The 22,785-nt window shown below is 40.1% G+C and overlaps 1 protein-coding gene across 1 annotated transcript in view; it reads right to left on the bottom strand.

Annotated features, from left to right (window-relative positions):
* The window catches only part of FAM13A (family with sequence similarity 13 member A), a 181,100-nt gene that overhangs the window by 102,240 nt on the left and 56,075 nt on the right, over positions 1–22,785 (bottom strand). Inside the window, exon 7 of the mRNA XM_042467129.1 lies at positions 13,379–13,548. Within this exon, the coding sequence (XP_042323063.1) occupies positions 13,379–13,548 (170 nt within the window). The remainder of the gene's footprint in view (positions 1–13,378; positions 13,549–22,785) is intronic.

Below are 22,785 nucleotides of genomic sequence, written 5' to 3'. Positions count from 1 at the left end.
TGTTGGCATATAACCATGGTAACAAGGGGTGCAAGGCCACAGTGAGAATAAGGAGGCTGAAACTGACCTCCAGACACTTTGGATTTGTCCAGCACTGATCTATAATGGCAGAAAGTAGCTCTTCCAGGTTTCAGGTAGAAATCTTTCTCAACTGTATCTTGAAATGTCTCAATACATTTTATATGCAAAGCTTCTGCTCTGTAACTGAGCTACTGCCATTCCTAGCTTTACATGGTAATTTGGACCATAAGGGCAGAAACAAATGTACTGAAGACTAGTGCCATCATATTTTCAAAGAAGACAGTAACAAGCCAAAACAAACAAGCACAGCAACCAAGTGGTGAGAAAGTGCAGAGAAGCGAGGTCAGATTGTTGGACTAAGATTACACACTCAAATTCAAATCTAGCTCTCAATGGGTGGTGTTGGTCAATAGCCATCCTTGAACCTAATCTATCTAATAGGATTGTTGAGGAACGATAAGGAAGAGGGCAAAACTACATGCACCACCCTCAGGTTCCCAGGGCTATAACAACAGAAACAACAACTGAGAAACGTCCAACATGTTATTTTATACGCAATTATCTGTGGGCATGTTCTCTTTAACTGCATTCTTTTCACTCAGAATTAATCCTCAAACAAGGAAACCAGACATCCTCCTTTTCCAAGACATGTCCTACATTTTAGCCTTTTGTCCAAGACGACTTCCAAAACATCTTCCATTTTGAGCATGACTAAGAAGCATGGATTTATATTTATATGAGTGTTTTAGCTCTTATTTTGTAATGTCATAAAATTTTCTTGAATGTCCTACATTTTTCAGTGTCTTGTCCTCCTTTGCAGTTAGGACATAACTGGTCACCCTGTCATGCTCTCAAACACAAATTCTAAATATGCTGTACCAAACTGTAAGGTTTTCATATTCATCTAAAGACTTGCTGAAGTATCCTTCATACTACACAATTGTAGCACTCTGATAACGCTTTTACTGCCATGGCTTCATCCCATGGAATTCTGAAATTTGTAGTTGTATGAAGTACAATGGGCCCTTGGTATCTGCTGGGGCTTGGTTCCAGGACCCCCGTGAATGTCAAAATCTGTGGATGCAGAATCCATGAATACAAAGGAGCAACTGTATTTAGAATTCTCTGTCACAGGACCTCAGGATTACATAGGATGGCGCCATGGTAATTAAATCAGTATCATAGTGCTATAACTGTGTAGTCTGAAATGAGTCTAGGATTTCCTTCCTATACAAGCCAACAAGAGACCTATGGGAAGCAATCCAAGAGGACATGTGTGCAGTAATGCTCTCCTACTTGAGGTTCCCCAGCAACTGGCATGCAACCCCTCCAACAAGTTCCTTTTTCAAAGGCAGAATCTTCCTTCCAAACACCAAAGAAAAATAGGACACGGAGAGAGAAAGACTGAGGGACATTGCACAGATATGAAGTAGATATGTGTTTTTGTTGCTTTCTGACTCCAGCTGCAATATTTTAGAAAGAAGGGATCATGACAAGGCTGATATTAATACTTATTCCCTCTAACCCTGCCCTAGCCCTGCCAGTAGTTGGCATCTTTTGAAGGCAGTAGCAACTGGAGGTCATTACTACCTCATTGCCCTGTGAGGGTTTAGTTGACATGAGCAGGTGCTTTTGCCTCTCCCAACCCAGCCTAGTTATTTGTAGAATAAAAATACACCAGTGATACACACAAACACACACCCCTAATAAAAACATGTGGACTTCCAAAAAACCAACAAAAAAAAACCAAAAAAAAAAAAACCCAGTATATAAAGTGAGAATATTAAATTATGACTAAATATAAACTGATTAGCTGCACTGGTATCGCAAAGCACAATTTTAGGTGATGGTGAGGCTATACATTTCAACGAATAAATAAAAATTTTTGATGGTGGATACAAGGTGGTTTTTTTTAAAAAATTTATTCACTGACCTGAGATTTTTATATCGCTGCTTAACAGTATTGGTGACATGTGAGTGCTCATGATGAAGACAGTTCCTTCATGCTCAACCTTCTCCCTAATCCAAATATACAGAGAAGATGTAGCTTATGACAGCAACCATAATATCTTGACATTATTTTGATGTCGTTCACTCACAACTAGAGTGTATTAAAGTTACTGGATTACAGTCCAAGCACTATTTAAGCACGGTTTATGCTATATTTATACCCCATCCCACTCTCAGTCCAACAGCAGCACAGCCCCATATCTTTTTTAAAAATGTGGTACAGCATCTCCAAGTTGCAAAGGACTCCATACAGCAGGAATGAGCAACTATATAGAGAGGGGATAAGCAATTTTCCCTTTACTCCCATACAAGCTGCACCTACCCATTCACTCACCCCTCAGTACCTCTTTCTTCCATCATATATTGGTCAAAATAGCAATTGTATGGCACTCAGTGTTTTAAACTGCTGTTTTTATTGTTTTAAAACTGGATTGTAGGATGGTTTTTAGACTGCTTTTAGGAGTTTTTAAAGAGTATTTTAATGTGTTTTAAAATGTTTTTATCTTTGCATTGTTTCTTTATTTACCCATTGCCTCAGGGGCCCTTCTGGGCTGGGGGGCGATACAGAAATACTTTAAATAATTAAACAAGAACTTTAAATAAATCCGCTGTGACTCTCCACAAAAGATATCTTAAGATAAAAACAGACAACAGGTTGCTGCAGCAATTTCCAAAAGAATTTTTTTCTTAAGAAACCATAAGAAAATGGAGTGGAAATTTAAAAAGAAAACAGGTACAATTATGTCATTATTTAAAGTATGTGGATCTAGATCTAGATGCTTAATATAAAAATAGATATTGTAGAATGTACAGAAAGGGAAGGGGGCAGAAAGACTTGGACTACCTTCCTTAAGAGACGGATGTAAGAGATAGATCTTCTTAACATCTTCTTAACAGTGAGAAAAGATGTGTACATTCTTCACACTCTTACCTGGGAAAAAGTTCAAGTGGAACATAGTGTTCCTGCATTCAGATAAACATGCATAAGACTAGGCTATAATTAAGGACATGGTAAAATGTTCATAAAATTGTGAATGGCATGGAGATTGCAGAGCAGAAGATATTATATCCGGTATGGATAATAAACTCTTATAAACACTTTGGAACAATCTGAAGGCACAAAGTGTACTTCTCCTATGGAAGCTGAACAGCTCTGGTTCTGTCAGGTACTTGCTTGGGAAACCATGCAGAAATCTGGCCTAAGCTTTCTGGAGAAAGTATGATAGATCCACCACTATACCTGAAAGCAAGGTTAGCTTAGCGGGACATCTGTCTTCTTCCAATGTTTTGCTATTGCTCCCTAGCATATTCTGCATGAGACAACGATGCCATTCTGCCTAATGTGAGAAATTGGCAGCATGAGCTTTCGTAGAGTGAAGACTTTGAAAAGTCTTGCTGCCAATTTCCTTCTTTCAGTTAGTCTGAAAGGTGCTACAAGATCTCTCTATGTACTGATTCTACAGACTAACACGGCTATATCTTTGAATTCTGCCTAATGGCATGGCTCATCTGGCTGTGATCCTTCCCCATAGACTGATCTCCACAAGTGCAGCTTTCAGTTAACAAATCAGAAGTGACCAGAATTGAGAGGGTACATCCTAACAACATACAGTAGGCCCTTGGTATTCATTTGGCTGCAGGACCCAAATCTGTGTCTGTTCAAGTCCCAGTATTAATTATAATAAAATGGTGACAATTTTTTTTTTGGGTGGGGGGGGATATTTTTAAGCCATGGAGCATTGAATCTACATAACTCCTCCTCTATAAGAAAATGTGCAAAACTTGAAAAAAATGATTCCAAACCTTGTTTTATTAAATCCCTGCGCCTACTTGATAGAACAAGCAGAAGTGAGATAGTGAGTTTCTTTTGGTAAATGCATGAGATTTGCCTTTTGGAAACATATGTAAAATACTTTCCCACAATATCATTATGTTACTTTCCCACAATATCATTATGTAGTTTTACGGTCTGGAGAAAAGACTGTTTTTTGAAACTTTTGCTGGTGCTGCTCTGTATTTTTTAATTTTAAAATTATTTTATAGTTACATAGAAACTGATTGTCCCTGATCTTGAGGCTAAGCAGGACCAGCTCTGGTTAGAACTTGGATGGGAAAGAGTCAATGAATAGCAGGTGCCGCAGCCTATATCTTAGAGGAAGGAATTACCAAAATTATCTCTGAATAATCCTTGCCTAAGCAAACCTTTTAAAATTCATGAGGTCACCATAAATCAACAGGCAACTTGAAAGCACACAAACTGACATAACAAACAAAATTCCATCCAACTTACAGTGCAATAAGCATTGTAATAATGAAGCAAACCCAAACATTGGTACGAACTACACATATGTTACTTTTGCGATAATATATCTTTCCACAAATTAATTTACATATGAAAAAATGTTTTAACTGAAAAAAGTGCACAACATGGCATCATTATCAGATCAGCAAATCTTTATTGCTTTAAATGTCTCACACTTTTTAAAAAATAAAAATCTATTTTCCTACCCAGGTATTTCAGGCACCTTTGTTATAGGGATGCAATTTATACAATTTTAAAAACAATTACTTATATATAAAAATAATAAAGTCTTAGTTCCTCTTATTTAATCAAAAGGTTTTATATAAGTGTCTACCAGTCATGCTGCAATTGACTGAGTGGGTTTGCTCTAGGTGGCACTGGGAATTGGATTCATGCCACAGTCAATTTCACTTTTACTTGTTTGCATCCTTTTCACCTTCTCACTTTGAAAAGTAAACTGATCAAAAGCCTACTCCAATGTTCCCTGGCAGGTGATAAAACACTACAATTATATGTTGTTGACTGAACATGTCAAGTAGTTTTAAGTATATCAGGCCAATGCACTTCTGCACTCTTGTCACAGATGAGAATCTGTATCAGGTTTGCATAAGGGATTAGAAGGGGCCAATGCAAAGTGCCTAACCTATCACAAACTCACACTGGGGGAAAAGATGTGATTAATTAGGAGTGCGGCTAAAACTCAAGCTCAATTGACAACCAGGCAAAATGTCAGGGGAAAATACAGCTTGTGTGATAGGTATGTAGACTCTCCACTTGAGAAGCTCTCCTTTTCCTTCCTTAATCTTGCCAATTAAAGAGTCACCTCGAGACTAAAACAATTTAATTGAGGAGAGAGATGTGTTCTTTCCTCTGTCTCTCCTTGCACTTTAGGCTCTTGCTGCTTTAGTTTTTCCAAGCTGACTCACTTAATTTTTGAGAAGTACATTTGACTCCACCCTCCTATGCAATCAATCCCATTCTTTATTCCATTGTGGGGTGTTGGCACCGTGGACGATGTTACATAACCAATGTTTTTGGAGAAATACATTCTTCCAGGAAATAGTAACAAAGGCTCTTCTGATGTATGCTTTTAAGTTTGATTCTCCTTTGACTCTATGATTGTTGTAATCTTCAAGAGGAAATTTTGTGTCTATGCATCAGCCCTGCTCTGCCCTTTGATGGCCTGTTACAGACAGGCCAAAATAAAGCTGCTTCGAGTCACTTTGGAGGTATGCTATTTCAATGATGCATGAGTCCTAAGAGTCCAAAAGCCACACCAAAGCTGCACTCCAGTCCTTAGGACTGGAGCATGGCCTTGGTGTGGGTTTTGGACTCTTAGGACGCATGCATCATTGAAATACCATACCTCCAAAGTGACTCGAAGCAGCTTTATTTTGGCCTGTCTGTAACAGGCCGATGTTTTTCCTACATTTCCAAACTGAGTGCACTAACATTAAAAGGTTGAAATATATGCCAAACTTGCAAAGCTTCAGAAAGTTGCCTTTTGTTGGACTACAAGTCACAGAACGCCTGAGGCATATATAAGGGTTATAGAGAGTGTATAAATTCCCATGTTGAAACAGTTTCATTGGTTACCAATCCATTTCAGCCAAAATTCAGAGTGTTGATTATGATCTATAAAGTACTATATGGCTTAGACCCAGAATATCTGAAAGCTTATATCTCCCCATATGAAACCTTTTATGATCTCCAGGAGAGGGCTTTCCTGCTTACCACCCTCACAGGCTTGTTGGTGAGGACACAAGACAGAGTCTCCTTGATAGTTGCTCCTAGGCTATGGAATTCCTTCTCAAGGGGGGCTCAGCTGGCCCCCTCTATGGTCTTTTTTTGCTTGCCAGGAGACTTTTCTATTCAAAAATACCTTCTTCATCCTTTAACCCAGTGATTCCAAAACAAACTCCCAGGTGTTTTGGACTTTGGCTCCCAGAATCACAGACTATTGGCCAAGATGGTTGACGCTTTTGGGAGCTAAAGTCCAAAATACCTGGAAGACTAGAGTTTGGAAATCACTGCTTTAACTGGTCAAGGCAGAGGATGTGTATTGGGCATTTTTTAAAAAATATGTATTTCATTAGCTTTAATTGTTTTTATATTCTTTTAATTGGGTGGCTTGCTTTTTAAACTTTTGTACAACATAATAAGCACAGCCACTGATCTTGCAGACTGGAGGTTCTGGAACTTGTAACACCAAATAAATAAATAAACAAACAAACAAACCCACAACTTTTCTAAGTTCTGCAAATGTCCTAACAACCTAGTCAGGATAAGGAAAACGGGAGCTAGGATCCTCCACCAACATGCACTACATCTCCCTAGGGCCTAGGATATAATCTAACCCATTTATCCCAGCAATTTACCAGCAGTTTATGGTTGTAACTACTTCTGAATATACCCTTGCTTTCCATACCATATAAACAAGGGGCCCATTCACATTACAAAAAAAATCGGTTCTGAAACCGATTCAATCACGTGAAGTTCCAACTCACCCCGAATCTCACACAAGCGAATCCGGGGCTTGCACACCCGTTCCGTGTTAAATGGCCCCTAGTGCGGGTTTTTTGAAATCGGCGCAAATACCGTTTCTTTTTAAAAACCCCGGGTCCTGGGAATGAGAACTTGGCCTCGATCACGATCGAGGCAAATTGAGGGAGGGATTTTAGGTCAGAGGGTGGGCAAAGGGCAAGGCATTTCCTCCACTCATCGGAGGGGAGGGGGAGGAGGAAAGAGCCCTGGGAAGAAGGGAGCAAGGGAAGGCATTCTTTAGGAACCTCTTTTCCCTGCATCCCCTGCCCAAAGCCCTCTGTCGCTGGGCATTCCTTCCCTTGCAGGAGGAAAAAATCAGGTCATGAACGGAGCTCATGTTAGGCAACCCCCCCCCCTTTTCAAATTCAAACAATTTTTTTGAGCGAACATGCACATTGTTTATATTCCAGAATGTTGCAAACAATCAATGTTACATTTTTAACAATTTTTTTGAGCGCACATGCGCATGGTTTATATTCCAGAGGCAGATGGAGCCAGGCTTGCACTTGCTTTCTGCAGAGGGAGAAGCTACAAATGTTGCAAACAATCAATGTTACATTTTTAACAATTTTTTTGAGCAAATATGCGAATGATTTGTCTTCTTGAGCAGATACAGCAAGGGAAGCAAAGGGAAAGCTACAAATGTTGCTTTTAAAAGCATAAAAAAAATGCATGCCAATCCCATCCTCTGCCTGGGACAGGGGCAGATCTGACCCAAAAGCCCACAGGTTTATAAAAAGAGAGAGAGAGAGAGAGGCATCTCTCTCCCTGCTTCAGCCGCTGAAACCCCTGTGCCTGGCTCTTTAAAAAGGGAGGACACTTCCCCTGATGCCCTGCAAACGTCACCATGACGATAGCTTGATTGGCAGCGGCCACCTCACCAGCAGACTACAGAATGCATTCGATTTCTGTCAAAATGCATTCGATTTCAATTTGTAGTGGGCACTTGCTAACGGAGCGATTCGGGGGAGGGGCATCCGGATCATCCCAGTTCCCTCCATGTCTTTTAGGCCAGTATGAATGGGGCCAAGGTGGAGCTGTGCGTGTCTTACTGAGTTACTAGGAATAAGCCACAGAAATACATGCACATTTCCCACCTAATTTATGATTGCTACAGGACCATGTGACCAATAAACTCTCCACTGCTGGAACATAAAGCCATATAAGATGAGACTTTGGCACAAACAAAGTTTTGCTTTGGAAATCTTTAAGCATACCCAAAAGGTGATACAGTGCACTTGCCCTGGCAGATACCACACTGGTGTACTCTGCAACCACAAAACAGCAATTTTAAGATCTCCTGCATAAGACATGGGGAGTATATAAAGAATCTCCATATTTTTCCACCAGTACTAATGAATTTGACTTCAGCAGATCTGGGGCTGGAGGAGGGAGCATGCTTTCAAATATTTGGGGACCCAGCCATTTAGGGTTTTAAATGTGAAGTCCAATACTTTGAACTGCACTTGCTAGTGAATAAGGAGCCTATGTAATTCCCTGAGAACTAGTGCAAAGTGGTTCAACCTAGTCATACCAGAAGTACCAACTAAAGCTTTCAAATCATTTCAAAGGTCCACTCTACATAAAATACATTACAGTAATCAAACCTGAAGGTTACCAGAATACAGTTCACTGTAGAAAGGATTTTCCTTCCCAGGAACAACCATTGCAGGTGAACCAGTTGAAGACTGTAAAAGGTGCTCTGAATACTGAGATCACTTGGTTCTCTAAATAAAGTGATGAATCAAGTTATATATTCCTACAGAAGCTATGTATCTTCCATCTGATCCAGAAGTGGCTGAACACCAACTTCCCAGATCCAGAAACAACCTGTTTACAGTACCTCCCTGCTAAGGGCTTAGCTTCAGTTTCCTGTTCCTCATCCATTTATTTATTTATTGGATTTATACCCTCCCTTTCTCCATCCCATTATCAAATCCAGACACCTCCAAATGATACCAATGAATAGCACCAGGAATAATCATTATAATGATGACACTTCATTTCATATTCTCAGAAGGATAAATAGACTTCAATTAAGCATTAATAAAACACAATGAATAAAATAAACCCTTTCAAGATCCTAGGCTGAAATAGCACAGAGTTGAAGAGAAGTTCCCACCCAGAATAACCAACCCTGTATGTAATGCCACAATATCACCATGCTGTACAAACCCCACAGCTAATTCAGGTAGGTAGTAATGGTCAATGGTAACACAAGCTGCTGAGACATTGAGAAGAATGGACAAGGACACATATCTCCAACTCTCCTGAAAGAGGGAACCAAGGCTGTTTCAGTGACCCTAGCTGCATCCGTATTGCAAACATAATTCGGTTTTACATCACTTGAACTGCCATTCTCAGTGCTATGGAATCCTGGGATTTGCAGTCTGTTGACACCAGAGCTCTCTGACAGAGAAGGCTAAATATCTCACAAAACTACAAATCCCAGAATACCATTAAGCAATGGCAGTTAAAGTGGTGTCAAACTGCATTATTTCTGCAGTGCGGATGCAGCCAGTGTGAAACTGGACCGAAATGAATTTAAATCAGGGCAGGCAACTGTAGCAAGTCTGGAAACCATTTTTTTCTTTTCTTTTCTTTTCTTTTCTTTTTGCCCTCTGAACTTCTGTGGCCACATAGACAACCTAGAAATAGGCAAATCTTTAGAAAGAGCTGGAAATCCACTGCTGGTTTTGAAAGGTGGATACTGTTCATGTTTACAGGGAAGTTCTGTAACCTATCAATTCACCCTTTCCGGGGTGACAGAAGAAAGGACAGGTGATACTAGAGGAACTGAGGATTATTTAAAAAGGAAAATAGACTTGGGACGATAAGGCTCCAGGGTAGATCTAGACAATATGTTTCATCCAAAAGCACTTTAAATTTGACCCATCAACACCTTGAGCACCTTTCTGCATAAGGGGATATTGATAACCAGGTGACAGTTATCACAAACTCCTGAATACAGTATAGCTTTCCCATGGAGCTAGTGCTTCCAACCATTCCACTTTGGAAAGGTTACTTGAAAAAGCCCAACTATTTGCTATTGCCTTTTGGACCATCTGAAACTTTGCCACAATGCTTAGGATTTGTAATATGCCCAGTAATAGCTGCATGATGCCATAAGATACACACACAAATACAGCAGGATGGCAAGGATATCAGGATAGTCTTACAGGCAAAAAGGTCACTGTAAACATATATGACAGTAATGGTAAGTATTAGTATGCCTTTTCATCTTTCTATTGGCTACCATGCATTTTGCTTTAGTTATTCAGAAACCAGCATTTATTAATGTACTCACGTAAAAGTATACTTGGTGCAGCTACAGTTCGGATACAAACCAAGTCTGATGATTTCCATAAGTATCTAGATATATTTAGGTAAAAGGTCAAGCCCAGGCAAATACATAAACCAGTTTTATTTATTTTATGGTAGTGACTTGCAAGCACACATTACTACTACTGCTAAGTAGGGTTTTTTTTAATTATTAGCATATTGTTTGAAGTGTTATTTTACCACTATACATCATTTATAGAACTGAAACTGAAAATCAGGGATATAAATATTGCAAATAATACATCTATTCTCCAAAAGACAGGCATTCTAATTGTTGAATTTTAGCAATGGTTTCACATTTTCATCAGTGCTAGCTTAGCTAAGGTACAAAGAAACCCTGGCTTACTATGCTTAAATGGAAATGTAATTAACTTTATTCCCCCAACAATGCCTAAATATATTTAAAGTTATTTGTTGTCCAATTTTTTCCACAAAGTCCTACACTGGTGCTCCATCATGCCAGGGTGGCTTCTAGAAGCTTATACCTACTTCGGCAGATGCTACTGTAATGGCTTCAGTGTTTGACTAAGACACTGAGAGACCAGGGTTCAAATCCCAGCTCAGCCATGGAAACTTACTAGGGGACTTTGGTCAAGTCACACTCACTCAGCCTCAGAGGATGGCAATGGCAAACCCCCTCTGAAGAAACTTGCCAAGAAAATCCTACGGGTTGCCATAAATCAGAAACAACTTGAAGGCACACAACACACCAAGCTGGAAATGAAGTCTTTAAGTATTTACCTGGTGGCAGAGAGTGTGTCTTTGTTTTTAGGACTAGATAAGTACAGAGAGAATCATCACCAAAAGACTGGCCACTCAGTAACAGACTGATCACAGTGAAATACACTTGTCCCTCCATATTTGCTAGGGTGAGGGGCACAAGTTCCCCACGAATATGGAAAAACTGCAAATAACAAAAACACCATGTTTTTACCTGAGAGGACACCTCTCTAGGAATCTCTAGGTCCTCCAGTGCAACTCTGTGGTCAACGTCCAACAGACACAGATCATAAAAATTGCACTGGAGGAGCTACAAATGCCTAGTAGAGTATTCACTGTAGGAATCTCTAGGTCTTTCAGTGCAACTTTTAGTTAAAATTGACCATAGAGTTGCACTGGAGGACCTAGGTATTCCTAGAGAGAACATATTAATCAAATCCGTGAATAATCAAATCTGAAAATATGGAGAGATGAGTGTAGTTGTGATCTATAATGGTGATGGGGCCACTCTCCTCAATGAAACATGCATTTTCAAGGCAGTCAACATAGTATCTGAAGCTTGCTAAGTTATTTTGGTGGTATGAACCAGGATATCCCACAAGCAACTCCCCACACATCCTGGTTTTTTTTTTTGGGGGGGGGAATCAATAACAAAAATTTAATTAATTAACATTTTGCTTCCCAGGTATGATGGACAAAATCTGCTAAGACAGCCAACTCACCCTGCCCAGTTCTAGGGCTGGCTTTGGACCAGCAGAGACTAGATGTCACACACAGACACACACAGTGCTGCTGCCAGCTTCTCCTTTGGTTTCTCTGTTACCAGGACCAAATGTCTCCAACTGACAGATACCATGAGGAATTGGAACTGAAACTTATTTGGTTAGCAGGCATATTAGCAATTATATGGTGCAGAACAGAAGGAAAGGCAATGCTAAAGACCCATGGGACATGTGAGGTTTCACCTATCTCAGCAAAGCTGCCACCTTTCAACTGAAGTGTAACATTCATTTGGAGGTCAACATATGCAGAGACCATTGCAAAGAAGAAAAAGAAGGGAGCTGTCCAGCTAGACTGCAACTCATGGTGCTGAACCTTGACAACTGTCAACGGCTTCCTTGCAGTGCTCCATACTAGAACCTAGCACCACAGGACTTCAAGAATAGAGACAGTATTATGCCAGATATATCACAAGATATTTTAATCACTTGAAACTCCATAAAATATAGTGTTTGCTTAGAATTACAGAGGTTAAAAACATCTGGTTCCTATTTATTCTTATATTTGGGTTCTTCCAATCTAAAAATTCCTCACTGTTGGCCCAGCTTGGTGGGACATTTTGGGAGTTGAAGTCCAAAATGTCAGCCTGGAGGACCAAAGTTTGGAAATCACTGCAGTAGAGGCTGGGAATAAAATGTTGCAGATGGTGACAAAAATTGCCAGAAAACAGTCTAGAAAAACAGAATCATCATTTGGATTTAAAAACAAACAAACCCTGAAAACAACAGCAACAAATATCTCAAGTCCTCCTCCATCTAGAGGAGCCCATATCTGTACTAGGCTTCAATTCAGTGTCGGGTTTGAATCCAGTATGCACCAGTGTACTGTTGTCAGGGTCAGTAGCAACTGGAAGGTTATTGGGACTTGAACCAAAGAAATTCTGTCTTCTGACTCACACCCAGACAGTCCACTGGATCTCATGACTTGGAATAACAATGGTTCCACAGGCTCTTTGCCTGAGTAGCATTAATCGCAGATCTTCTCTACTTGTGCATCTCTACTTTGCTGCATCTGTTTCCCTGCTGTCTGCCTGCCACACCTTTTAGACAAGTACCACCACTTTTCTCCTGACTAGTTTTATATGGCTAATTAATCAGATGCCCCTCTTTATATTACTGCAGATAAAGCAGGCAAATAAACTTAAACTGCAATGTTTTCAACCTTGGATTACAAGTACTATAGCAAAACCAAGATAAAAGCAAGCTCCAACCTTGAGAAGCACAGCTAAGAAAAGGCATCATTGCTTCTTGCTTCCTGACAAATGGAAGAGCTCAAAAGAGCTGTCTTTTATCTCAAGGCACACAAAATCTAATTTGCTGTAGAAATAGTTTCAGTGTATATAACTATTCTACCATTCCTAACACTATTAACTTGAATAAAAGCCATCTTAAATCATTAGCATCCTAGGGCATGTTACTTACACTCTGCTGTTATCATTCCAGATTCCTAAGCATACATTTAAGCAAAACATTCCTTTTCAGTACCAATGATAAACAGAAGAAATACATGAGGATGTAGCTGGCTAATCAACCCTTAAAATTTCTTACAGGATCACAGGCTCTACTGCAATGCTGTAAATCTTTGTGCACTCAGCAAAACACACTAAAGATTATTCAAATGCTACACACTGTGTGATATGGAGGAAGAAGCGACACTAACCTGGTGAAGAATGCAGTACTGCTTATGAAGGAGATTTCATCAGCTAAATCCATCTCCTCTGAACGTGAACTGTCCGTTAAATGGATGCTAACCCGGGGAATTCCATCTGAGTGTCTTGGCTGCGGCATTAAATATGCCAGAGAAGAGCCTTCTTGTTTGCACTTTGTGATCTAGAGAAACCAAGTAAAAGAAAAATATAACAATTGTCAAAGTACGGAGAAATCTACCCGGCTCATTTGCAGCAGCAGGGTGGTGTGTTAGTTTGCTCCTTCCTTCCTTCCTTCCTTCCTTCCTTTTCCCCCCTTCTTTTCTTTTTAATTACACTGCTGTGAATTCACAGCAAAGAGTGAGTCAGCAATTTCCCCCTATCAAATGAACAGAAACCCCAACCTCCTGCTAGAAGGGAGCTGTAAATTAATAAAGCAACCCAAGATGTATCAACCAAGAGTCTCCTTGCGTTATTTAAGCAAAAGTTTTATAAATGAAGCTGAGGATTTTAACTAGTAGGTAACATTTTGTGCTTTCTCTTTCTACACACATCCCATTACCATTTGAGTAGTCTTCTCCCAAACTGGAAATGAGACTAATATGTGGCTGATAAAGTATATGTGGCTCAGACTATCATTGCAAAAATTGTTATTACAATCAGAGGTGTGTGTTATTATGCACATGATACCAGCAGGGGGATACAGTAGCAGATCCATGGCAACTCAGCTATATTTATTGTACTGTAACAGGTAATGTTTTGTAATTGTTGACTTATGTGAATACAGTCAGCCCTCCATATCCACAAATTATTTATCCATGGTAAAGAAATATATAAATTCCAAAAATCAAACCTTAAGTTTGCCATTTTATATAGGGGACATCATTTTACTATGCCATTGTCTATAATGGTACTTGAGCATCCATGGATTTTGGTATCCACAGGTGGTGCTGGAACCAACCCCCAGTGGATTTTGAACTTTCCCATTGACAACTTCTCACAATAATGTCAAGCGGAATGTGGTCAGGGTTGAGGGAACTATTGCCAAATAATGGTATCAGACGAGACAAGGCTTCTATAAAAGATCAGCATAGAACCCAATTGGCTTCCAGGCGTCATGGATTCAAAAAGTAGTTTTACTAAGAACTGCTTCTCTCCCCCCCCCCATCCCCAAACTCTGCTCTGGGCGACTGGGAAATCTTCTCAAGCATATTTTTGAACAGCAGAAAAGGCTGCAGAGAAGGAAGAAAGCCATGTCATATTAGCAGATAGGCAGAGATGGGGTAGTGCAATATACTTCTTCCTTGCTATGTCAATACACTGTTTTTTATGGCAGTTTAGAACATTAAAACCCAAAGCACCTCAAATATTAAAACATGTTCAGAAATATAGATAAGAGTGTAAGCTATTAAGAAAGTCTGGGAAGCTGCTAGGCCTATGGTGCACACCCACATCCCTGCCCCCAGTTTAGCCCTATATACAACCAGGCAAACAAGTCTATAGTGGTAAATTATTCATATGAGCTTTTTACTATAAGACATTCAGCTTGGATAGATTTCAGTCTAGCTACTGCTGCTCTGAGGCATTCTGAAACATCTGCCCTCAGGATGGCTAACCTCTGAATTTGACTTCAGGGCCATAAACAAATCAAATATAACTGAGGACCTTGCTGTTATCACTTGGTTATGTCTTCACAGACCGCAGTTCCATTAGCATTCAACAAAGAGTCTTCTATGTATCCACAAGTCAACCTAGAGGAGTATCTACGTCTCTCTGACAAAGAATGAAGCCAAAGTGGCTACCCAGAAGGACACAAAGGAAAGTTATGGTTTACACATAACGTAATCAAAATTTAAAACAATCTCTGAATGCAAATTCCTTTATTAACAACAGTGCCAGACCTCAGTGCAGCAGCTTGAGACTTACAAAAACCAATAGAGTCTCCACCATTACACAAAGACAAACAATTTTATTGTGGCATTGTCATGATGTGGAATGTGTACTTAGGACAAAAGGCTACTGTAAAATCAGAATATGGAGAAACAGAATGGTTCCCAGTTGGCAAAGGGGTAAGGCAAGGCTGCATTCTATTACCCCATTTGTTCAATTTGTACACATAAAATATTACACAAACAGCAAGTTTGGGCTCAGAAGAAGGAGGAGTGAAGATAGGAGGAAGGAACATCAACAGTCTAAGATATACAGATGACACCATACTACTAGAGGAAAATATAGAGACTTGGAAAAATTACTAAGGGAAATTAAAGAAGAATGTCCAAAGACAGGTTTACTGCCAAACATAAAGAAAACAAAAATAATGGCCATGCAGGAGCTACATAAATTCAAACTAGATAGCAAGGAAATTGAAATAGCCAAAGATTTCCTGTACTTTGGATCAAATATCAATCAGAATGGAGCCTGGAGTCAAGAAATTGGGAGAAGGCTAGGAATGGAAAGATAGCTATAAAAAAAACTAGACAAGATCCTAAAATGTAAAAATATGCAACTGAGCACTGAAGTCAGTAATCATCCAGGCAATTGTATTCCCCATCACCGTGCACAAATGTGAAAGCTGGACAGTGAAGAAATTGGATAACAGGAAAATCGATTCTTTTGAGATGTGGTGCTGGAGAAGAGTGCTCAGAATACTATGGATGGTCAAAAAGACAAACAAATGGATCCTAGAACTGTTCAAGCCTGAAATCTCCCTGGAAGCCAAGATGATTAAACTGAAGCTTTCATATTTTGGCCACTTCATGAGCAGGCATGACTCATTAGAAAAGACAATAATAATAGGAAAAGGTAGGAGGTAGTAAAAAGAGAGGAAGACTGCACACTAGATGGCCGGACTCAATCAGGGAGGTCACGGGCCTGAATCTGGAGGACCTAAGCAGAGTAGTGGAAGATAGGGGGGCTTGGAGATGCCTCTTACACAGGATTGCAATGGGTCAGGGTCCACTTGAGGACAGTTAACAAGCAACAAGCAACAAAAGCTTCTGTGAATTTGTTCACTGAAGTGCAGGGTAGCCCATGTCATAATGAATTTGTTTGTCTTTAAGGTGGAACAAGATGCTTTGCTGTTTTCACTACAATAACGTAACACAGCTACTGGTATGGAAATTATAAGAAGACAATGTTGTAGCAAATGTAATTGTAGAAAATGTCAATCTACTGAGCAGCTGTTTTGAAAAAGGTAAATTCTGTGTTGGATATGATTAAAAAGGCAAACTAAAATGAAATTGCTGATACCATGCTAACCTTATACAAATCAGGGCATACTTTATACTGCAACCACATCTGGAATACAATTTTGGTCCACTGCCTTTCCCTGCTGTAGATACCATGTACTCATCTATTTGACAGGCTCTTTCCTGGGTACATATAAATCATATTTCAGATGGGGATAGCTCCCAAAGGAGTCCACAAAGTGGAAAAATGTTTCCACTTATGAAGCTGTCTGTAAGAAGTCAGATCAATTTCAAATCTGACTAACTATAACCATTCAAGAGACCGTTCCCAGCTCTCTTACCCAAATTCTTCTAAGACCTCTTAATTTCATCCTTGCAGATAGGAAGGGTGTGTGTGGCACAGGCAACAGCATAACTATGATACTCAAAAGTTATGTAAAAGATGGAGCAAGTAGGACATGAACCAATGGATTCAAATTCAACAGAAAGAGACATTAGAAAGAACTTTCTGGCATCTGATTGCCTCAGCGGGTGGTAAACACTTTGTTTTTGGAAGTCTTTAAACAGGATTGTGGCCATTTTTGGGAGAATACAGCTGTAAACTCCTGTATGGCAGGAGGGTTGGATTAGATGGCCCTTGCAGATCCTTTCAGCTATGTGATTCTATTATTCTATTTTGAAGGATCACTAGAGATCCCACAGTAGTACTGTGGGGGAAGGAGTCCTTGGGGAAGACAACTTTCAGTGTGCTCCACTCTTATCCTCACCACCATTTCAATCAGATTCTCCTTTTCTTCCTCCCTCGTGTTGCCATCCATGTATTTGTCTTGGAATGTTTGTGTTGATCAGACGATTTTCTGGTGTAGTTTTTCCCTTGTTGGGAGCACTCTGTTAGGAGTGTGGGCCTCAGCAGGTTCCCATATACACTGATCTCTTATGATGGCCTCTACTGACACATTCGGTGAAAGACCCACTGATAGAGACACATGCTTTCTCACAGACACACATAAACAGTAATTGATTCTCTCTTTACTGAGAGATTTATCTAAAGCCCTGTTGCTTCTTGAGGTAGTAAGGTCTGCTCAAGTTACTTCTGCCTCCTTAAAAGTTTATATAAGATGAGTGGGTTGTCCCAGCTTGAACTGCTCCTTGAGTGACCCTAACAAGTTCTTAAATAAGTCCTCAAAAGATAGACATCAGACAAGGACACAAACATAGTCATATTGCATTCCACCCAAATAACTGTGACTCCAGCTCAGGCAGATCTATAGCTACTCCTCTAAGCAACGTCTACAGAAGAACTCCTTGACTATGTAAACATAACTATAACAATGCTGCTAAGTGAGATAAAAACCCTGCCTCTCCACTCCTGTTTCTTGGCACAGCAGACATTTTAAAGGATCCAAGGTATGTGACTGAATGCGGTGTTACGAAACCTTTCCCAAGCTTTTGGGCATTGGTCCAGGCAAGGTGCTAATTTGTTGGCCATTTCTGGAAAGAATATAGCAAATTCACAAACGAACCTTAAGCAAACCCTTGCCCCTGGCAGGCTCCTGAAGAGATATTTTGGGCAACAGTAAAGTTAAGATACACAAGCTCCAGTTCACCCGTCTAGCTGCTCTAGCTGCTGGAAGGCCTCCAGAAATTCCCACTGTCTCGACTGCATTTTGAAAGCAAAATAATAAGGAAAATAAGGCAAAAGACAAAAGGAGAATCTGTGTGACTAAGTTGTTGTTAAGCTGTTTTTGACTTATGGCAACACTATGAAAGGGTTCTCTTGGCAAGTTTTATTCAAGGGAGGCTTGCGTTGTCTTTTTCTGAAGCAGAGAGAGTGTGACTTGCCCAAGATCAACCAGTGAGTTACCATTGGCGAGTGGGGATTTGAACCCTTAACTTCAGAGTCCTAGTCTAACATCCAAACTATTGGCCCATGGCTTCAATACAGATGGCTAACCTCCCTTAGGGAAAAAAACAAAACAAAAAAATAAAAAAATAAATAAAAAAAATGGGTGAACCAACTCTTCCATAACAGTTGGCTCCAATTCACACCAGTGAATTCAGGGCAGGTCCAAGACATTTTGCTGTTTGATGCACAACAGCAAATGGGGCCTCCTCCATCAGGGCAAGATGCTGGGGTTCATCATTTGGAGGACAAAATTGGGGGCATACTTATCAAATTTGCAGATGACACCAAATTAGGGGGAATAGCTAATACCCTAGAGGACAGGATCAAGATTCAAAATGACCTGAACAGACTAGAAAACTGGGCCATAGCTAACAAAATGAAATTCAACACAGAGAAATGTAAGGTACTGCACTTAGGGCGGAAAAACGAAAAGCACAGATATAGGATGGAGGACACCTGGCTGAATGAAACTACATGTGAAAGGGATCTAGGAGTTCAAGTAGACCACAAGTTGAACATGAGTCAACAGTGTGATGCGGCAGCTAACAAGGCCAATGCGATTTTAGGCTGCATCAATAGAAGTATAGTGTCTAGATCAAGGGAAGTCATAGTGCCACTATATTCTGCTTTGGTCAGGCCCCACCTGGAATATTGTGTCCAGTTCTGGGCACCACAATTCAAAAAGGACATTGAGAAACTGGAGCGTGTCCAAAGGAGGGCGACTAAAATGGTGAAAGGTCTGGAAACCATGCCCTACGAAGAATGACTTAGGGAGCTGGGGATGTTTAGCCTGGAGAAGAGAAGATTAAGAGGTGATATGATAGCCCTGTTCAAATATTTGAAGGGATGTCATATTGAGGAGGGAGCAAGCTTGTTTTCTGCTGCTCCAGAGACTAGGACCCGAAGCAATAGATGCAAACTGCAGGAAAAGAGATTCCACCTCAACATTAGGAGGAACTTCCTGACAGTAAGGGCTGTTCGACAGTGGAACAAACTCCCTCAGAGTGTAGTGGAGTCTCCTTCCTTGGAGGTCTTCAAGCAGAGGCTAGATGGCCATCTGTCGAGGATGCTTTGATTGTGATTTCCTGCATGGCAGGGGGTTGGACTGGATGGCCCCTGTGGTCTCTTCCAACTCTATGATTCTATGATTCTTTCAGGTTATTTTGGCACCAGAAGCAGAAAAATCTCTCAAGTTCCATTCCCTGCCAGCAAACACAAAACAACAATAAGTAACAATATCACCCAATATCAGTTTTCTGATCCCTCACTCCAACTAATGATAAAGGTAGACTTGCAGGAAATTGCAGAAAAGCAAAAGCATATTGGAAGAAAGAGCAAGACGCTTCCATAACCAGACATAGAAGGAAAACCCCCTATTGCAAGTATGCAACATCTAAGGAGAGGAAGAAATGGGCATCCCTTCAGCCAACTGCAGAAGAGACACAAATCTGCAAAAAGAGTCAACCATTGTTAGTAAAGGGCAGGAACTCTGCACAGCCAACTAAACAACAAAAGGGGAATGAAAGATTAGCACTTCAGTAGCCTCTCTGAGAGCATTTCTAGGCTAGGGAAGGACACTTTGAATTAAAACAAGGATTCATAACTGCTAAGAATACAGAGGCTGCTTCCATCACTGCTCTAAAAGATTGTTTCAAAAACATTTTTCCTTCTCCCAATGACCCCAGTGTTGTGGAAGTGAATTTTTCTGGGACCTCCTAGCCCTTAGGCCAAGGATAGGGCTTCTTTTTCCAACAGGAAATGATCCAAAAGTCAATTTCCAGGGCACCTCCTGTTGCAAAAAAACCCCAGGAGGCTTTGGAAGGCATTGGAGGAATGACCTTTTTTTGGCAATGCTGTGGGAGAGGTCTCTAGGGGGCACAGAATCAGCCTTGGGGCCACATGAGACCCACATACTGCACTTTCCCATCCCTGATTTAACAGTTTATAGACTCTATAAGGCAGGAGATGAAAGTCACTTTGCTCTTTGTTATGGCTATTTTAAGTATATGCCTTTGGGGAGAAGAGATAAAAACACAGTTATCATTTATATGTTTATATACATTTCCACTCTGGTAGCTTCTAAGAAAGCACTCAAGACGGATCTCTTCCGGCAGGCCTTTCCAGCTTAGTTACCCTCCCCAGATATAGAGATATTTGTCCCCTCATCTGTCTATTTTCCCCTGCCAATGTTTCTGCCTATTTTTTGGTTGTTCAATGTTTTTAATGTTTTTAATGTTTTAATATTATTACTGTTTAATTCTGTTTTAGTACTGGGAATGGGGGTGGTGGTAGGTCTAGGGTTTGATTTTTTTTTATCTCTATTGTAATTTGTTGTATTTTATTGTTGTAACCCGCCCGGATTCTTTGTGATTGGGTGGGCTAGAAATAAATCTATTATTATTATTATTATTATTATTATTATTATTATTATTATTATTATTATTAGTGGAACACCCGACTGTCATTTTCTAAAATCTACTGCTGTGGCAGAAGTATCGCTTGTGCAAAAAGATCCAAATTCCACAACATCACACTGTTAAACTGTTTTGGGGGCAAACTGTATTTTTACAGCAATAAACCTGCAAGACTGTGTAACTAAGAGATTTCCTTTGTTTGTTTGTTTTGTTCATATCACATCCACTACATCTCAAATACCGTATGGACTATGGTTGCATGCCAGCAACTAGTTAGGGCCTATGACATCAATGGCTACCAATGACATGTAAATATGCACGTTTTAAAATTAAACCAGAAAATTATTTTTGACCTTTTCTAGAAATTTGAGAGCATTTTGTTGTACCCCACTAGCGGCAACACTTTTGCTGCCTTTTATATTTGAGAGGAATGGCCAAGTGCACCCTTTACGCCAAATGCATCCCCATGCTGTTTAGTGGCCTTAGATCTCTCTAGACGTCTTGGACCACCTTTTTTCCCTATGAGGATTGCTTTTGGAAGCCTCCAAGAGCAGCATCACTTTTCAGAAACATCTGGCCACTTTGGAGTCCCACCGTTTTGACACGTATTTGGTACTGTGTGTAATCCCAGGACAGTTCCATGGCAGAAGATACCGCCGGGCCTGTCACAGTTCCCCATCCATTTAATAATAATAAGAGTTTGTTCAATACTAGCTAGGCTGCCCCATCTCCCACAACACGATTTGGTGAAGACTTTAGGTTGTGTTTGTGTGTCTGTGTTTGTGTACATGAGCATGCATACACACATAGTAAGCATACAAAAAACAAACAAACAAACAAACACCAGCAAGCAAGCAAGACATCCTCTTGAAACACTGGGTTTACTTGTTGCTGTTGCTGGTGGTTGGTTAGTTGTTATTATTATTTGAAAAACTGTGAGTGATAAAGATATTAAATATTGTTCCAGCCATGGGAAGCTGCCTGGGGGAAAAGAAAACTATCCACAAGTTTTTTTATACTGGGGTGGGCAACTACAGGGCTACAGGGTCCATTTTTCACCCCGGCGACCCCTTAGTGCTGCACTGGCAACACCAAATTAACCAGAATTGAGAGTATGCCATTCCTGGTTTCATTTTTGGCTGATGTTTGTGATTTGCTTTTTAAAAATCAATGTGGGGACATATAGGGGACCATGTCTTACAGCAATTTTGTGATTTTAAAAATAGCAACTTTTTTTAAATGGGATATCTGGGGGCTTTAGAAAATGTAAAATGGGCCCCTGCAGGCTACATACGGTCATGAGTTGCATTTTCCCTACCACAGACCTAAAGGAGTAAAGAATATCCACTTGTTGCTTAAACTTTCCTAAATCCAAGTTTGGATTAAACAGAGAATGCAATCTTGATTCTCACTGGAGCGGTGGCATCACTAGGGGAGTTGAGGGGATGCAGACCGCACAAGGTAATAGCCTAAGCGGGGTGGAATGTGGAGTGACACCACTGCTCCTCAAACATTTGAGTTTTGGCAGGAAAAGGTGGTGGCATTCATGTTTTCCTGTTTAAAATGTTGTAGGAGATGAGATGAGTGAGGCAAGGAGAAAGGAGACGCCCCAGATTTTTTAAAAATTTAAAATAATTTTAAAAATTCTTTAAAAATATCACATTTTACCAAATTTTCACTTTAATCACATGAAACTATGCATATGTAAATATATTTAGGCTGTGTGTATGATACTCTAATTTGAAGGTGTAATTTTAATTATGTTAGCTGTTTATGTCACAACTATTACCATGAGATTCAGTGACATATGAGAATGATGATTCATGAGTAACATTGGTACGAAAAACATTACTAAGGATTCTGTATGGTATGGTGAGTGGAGATCAATGGAGGGGAGGGGGTGACACCATGAG

Source organism: Sceloporus undulatus, chromosome 5 (genome assembly GCF_019175285.1).
Source record: "Sceloporus undulatus isolate JIND9_A2432 ecotype Alabama chromosome 5, SceUnd_v1.1, whole genome shotgun sequence".
Taxonomy (NCBI): Eukaryota; Metazoa; Chordata; class Lepidosauria; order Squamata; family Phrynosomatidae; genus Sceloporus; species Sceloporus undulatus.
The sequence above is the reverse complement of the archived record's forward strand: the minus strand, read 5'-3'. Positions and strand labels throughout refer to the sequence as shown.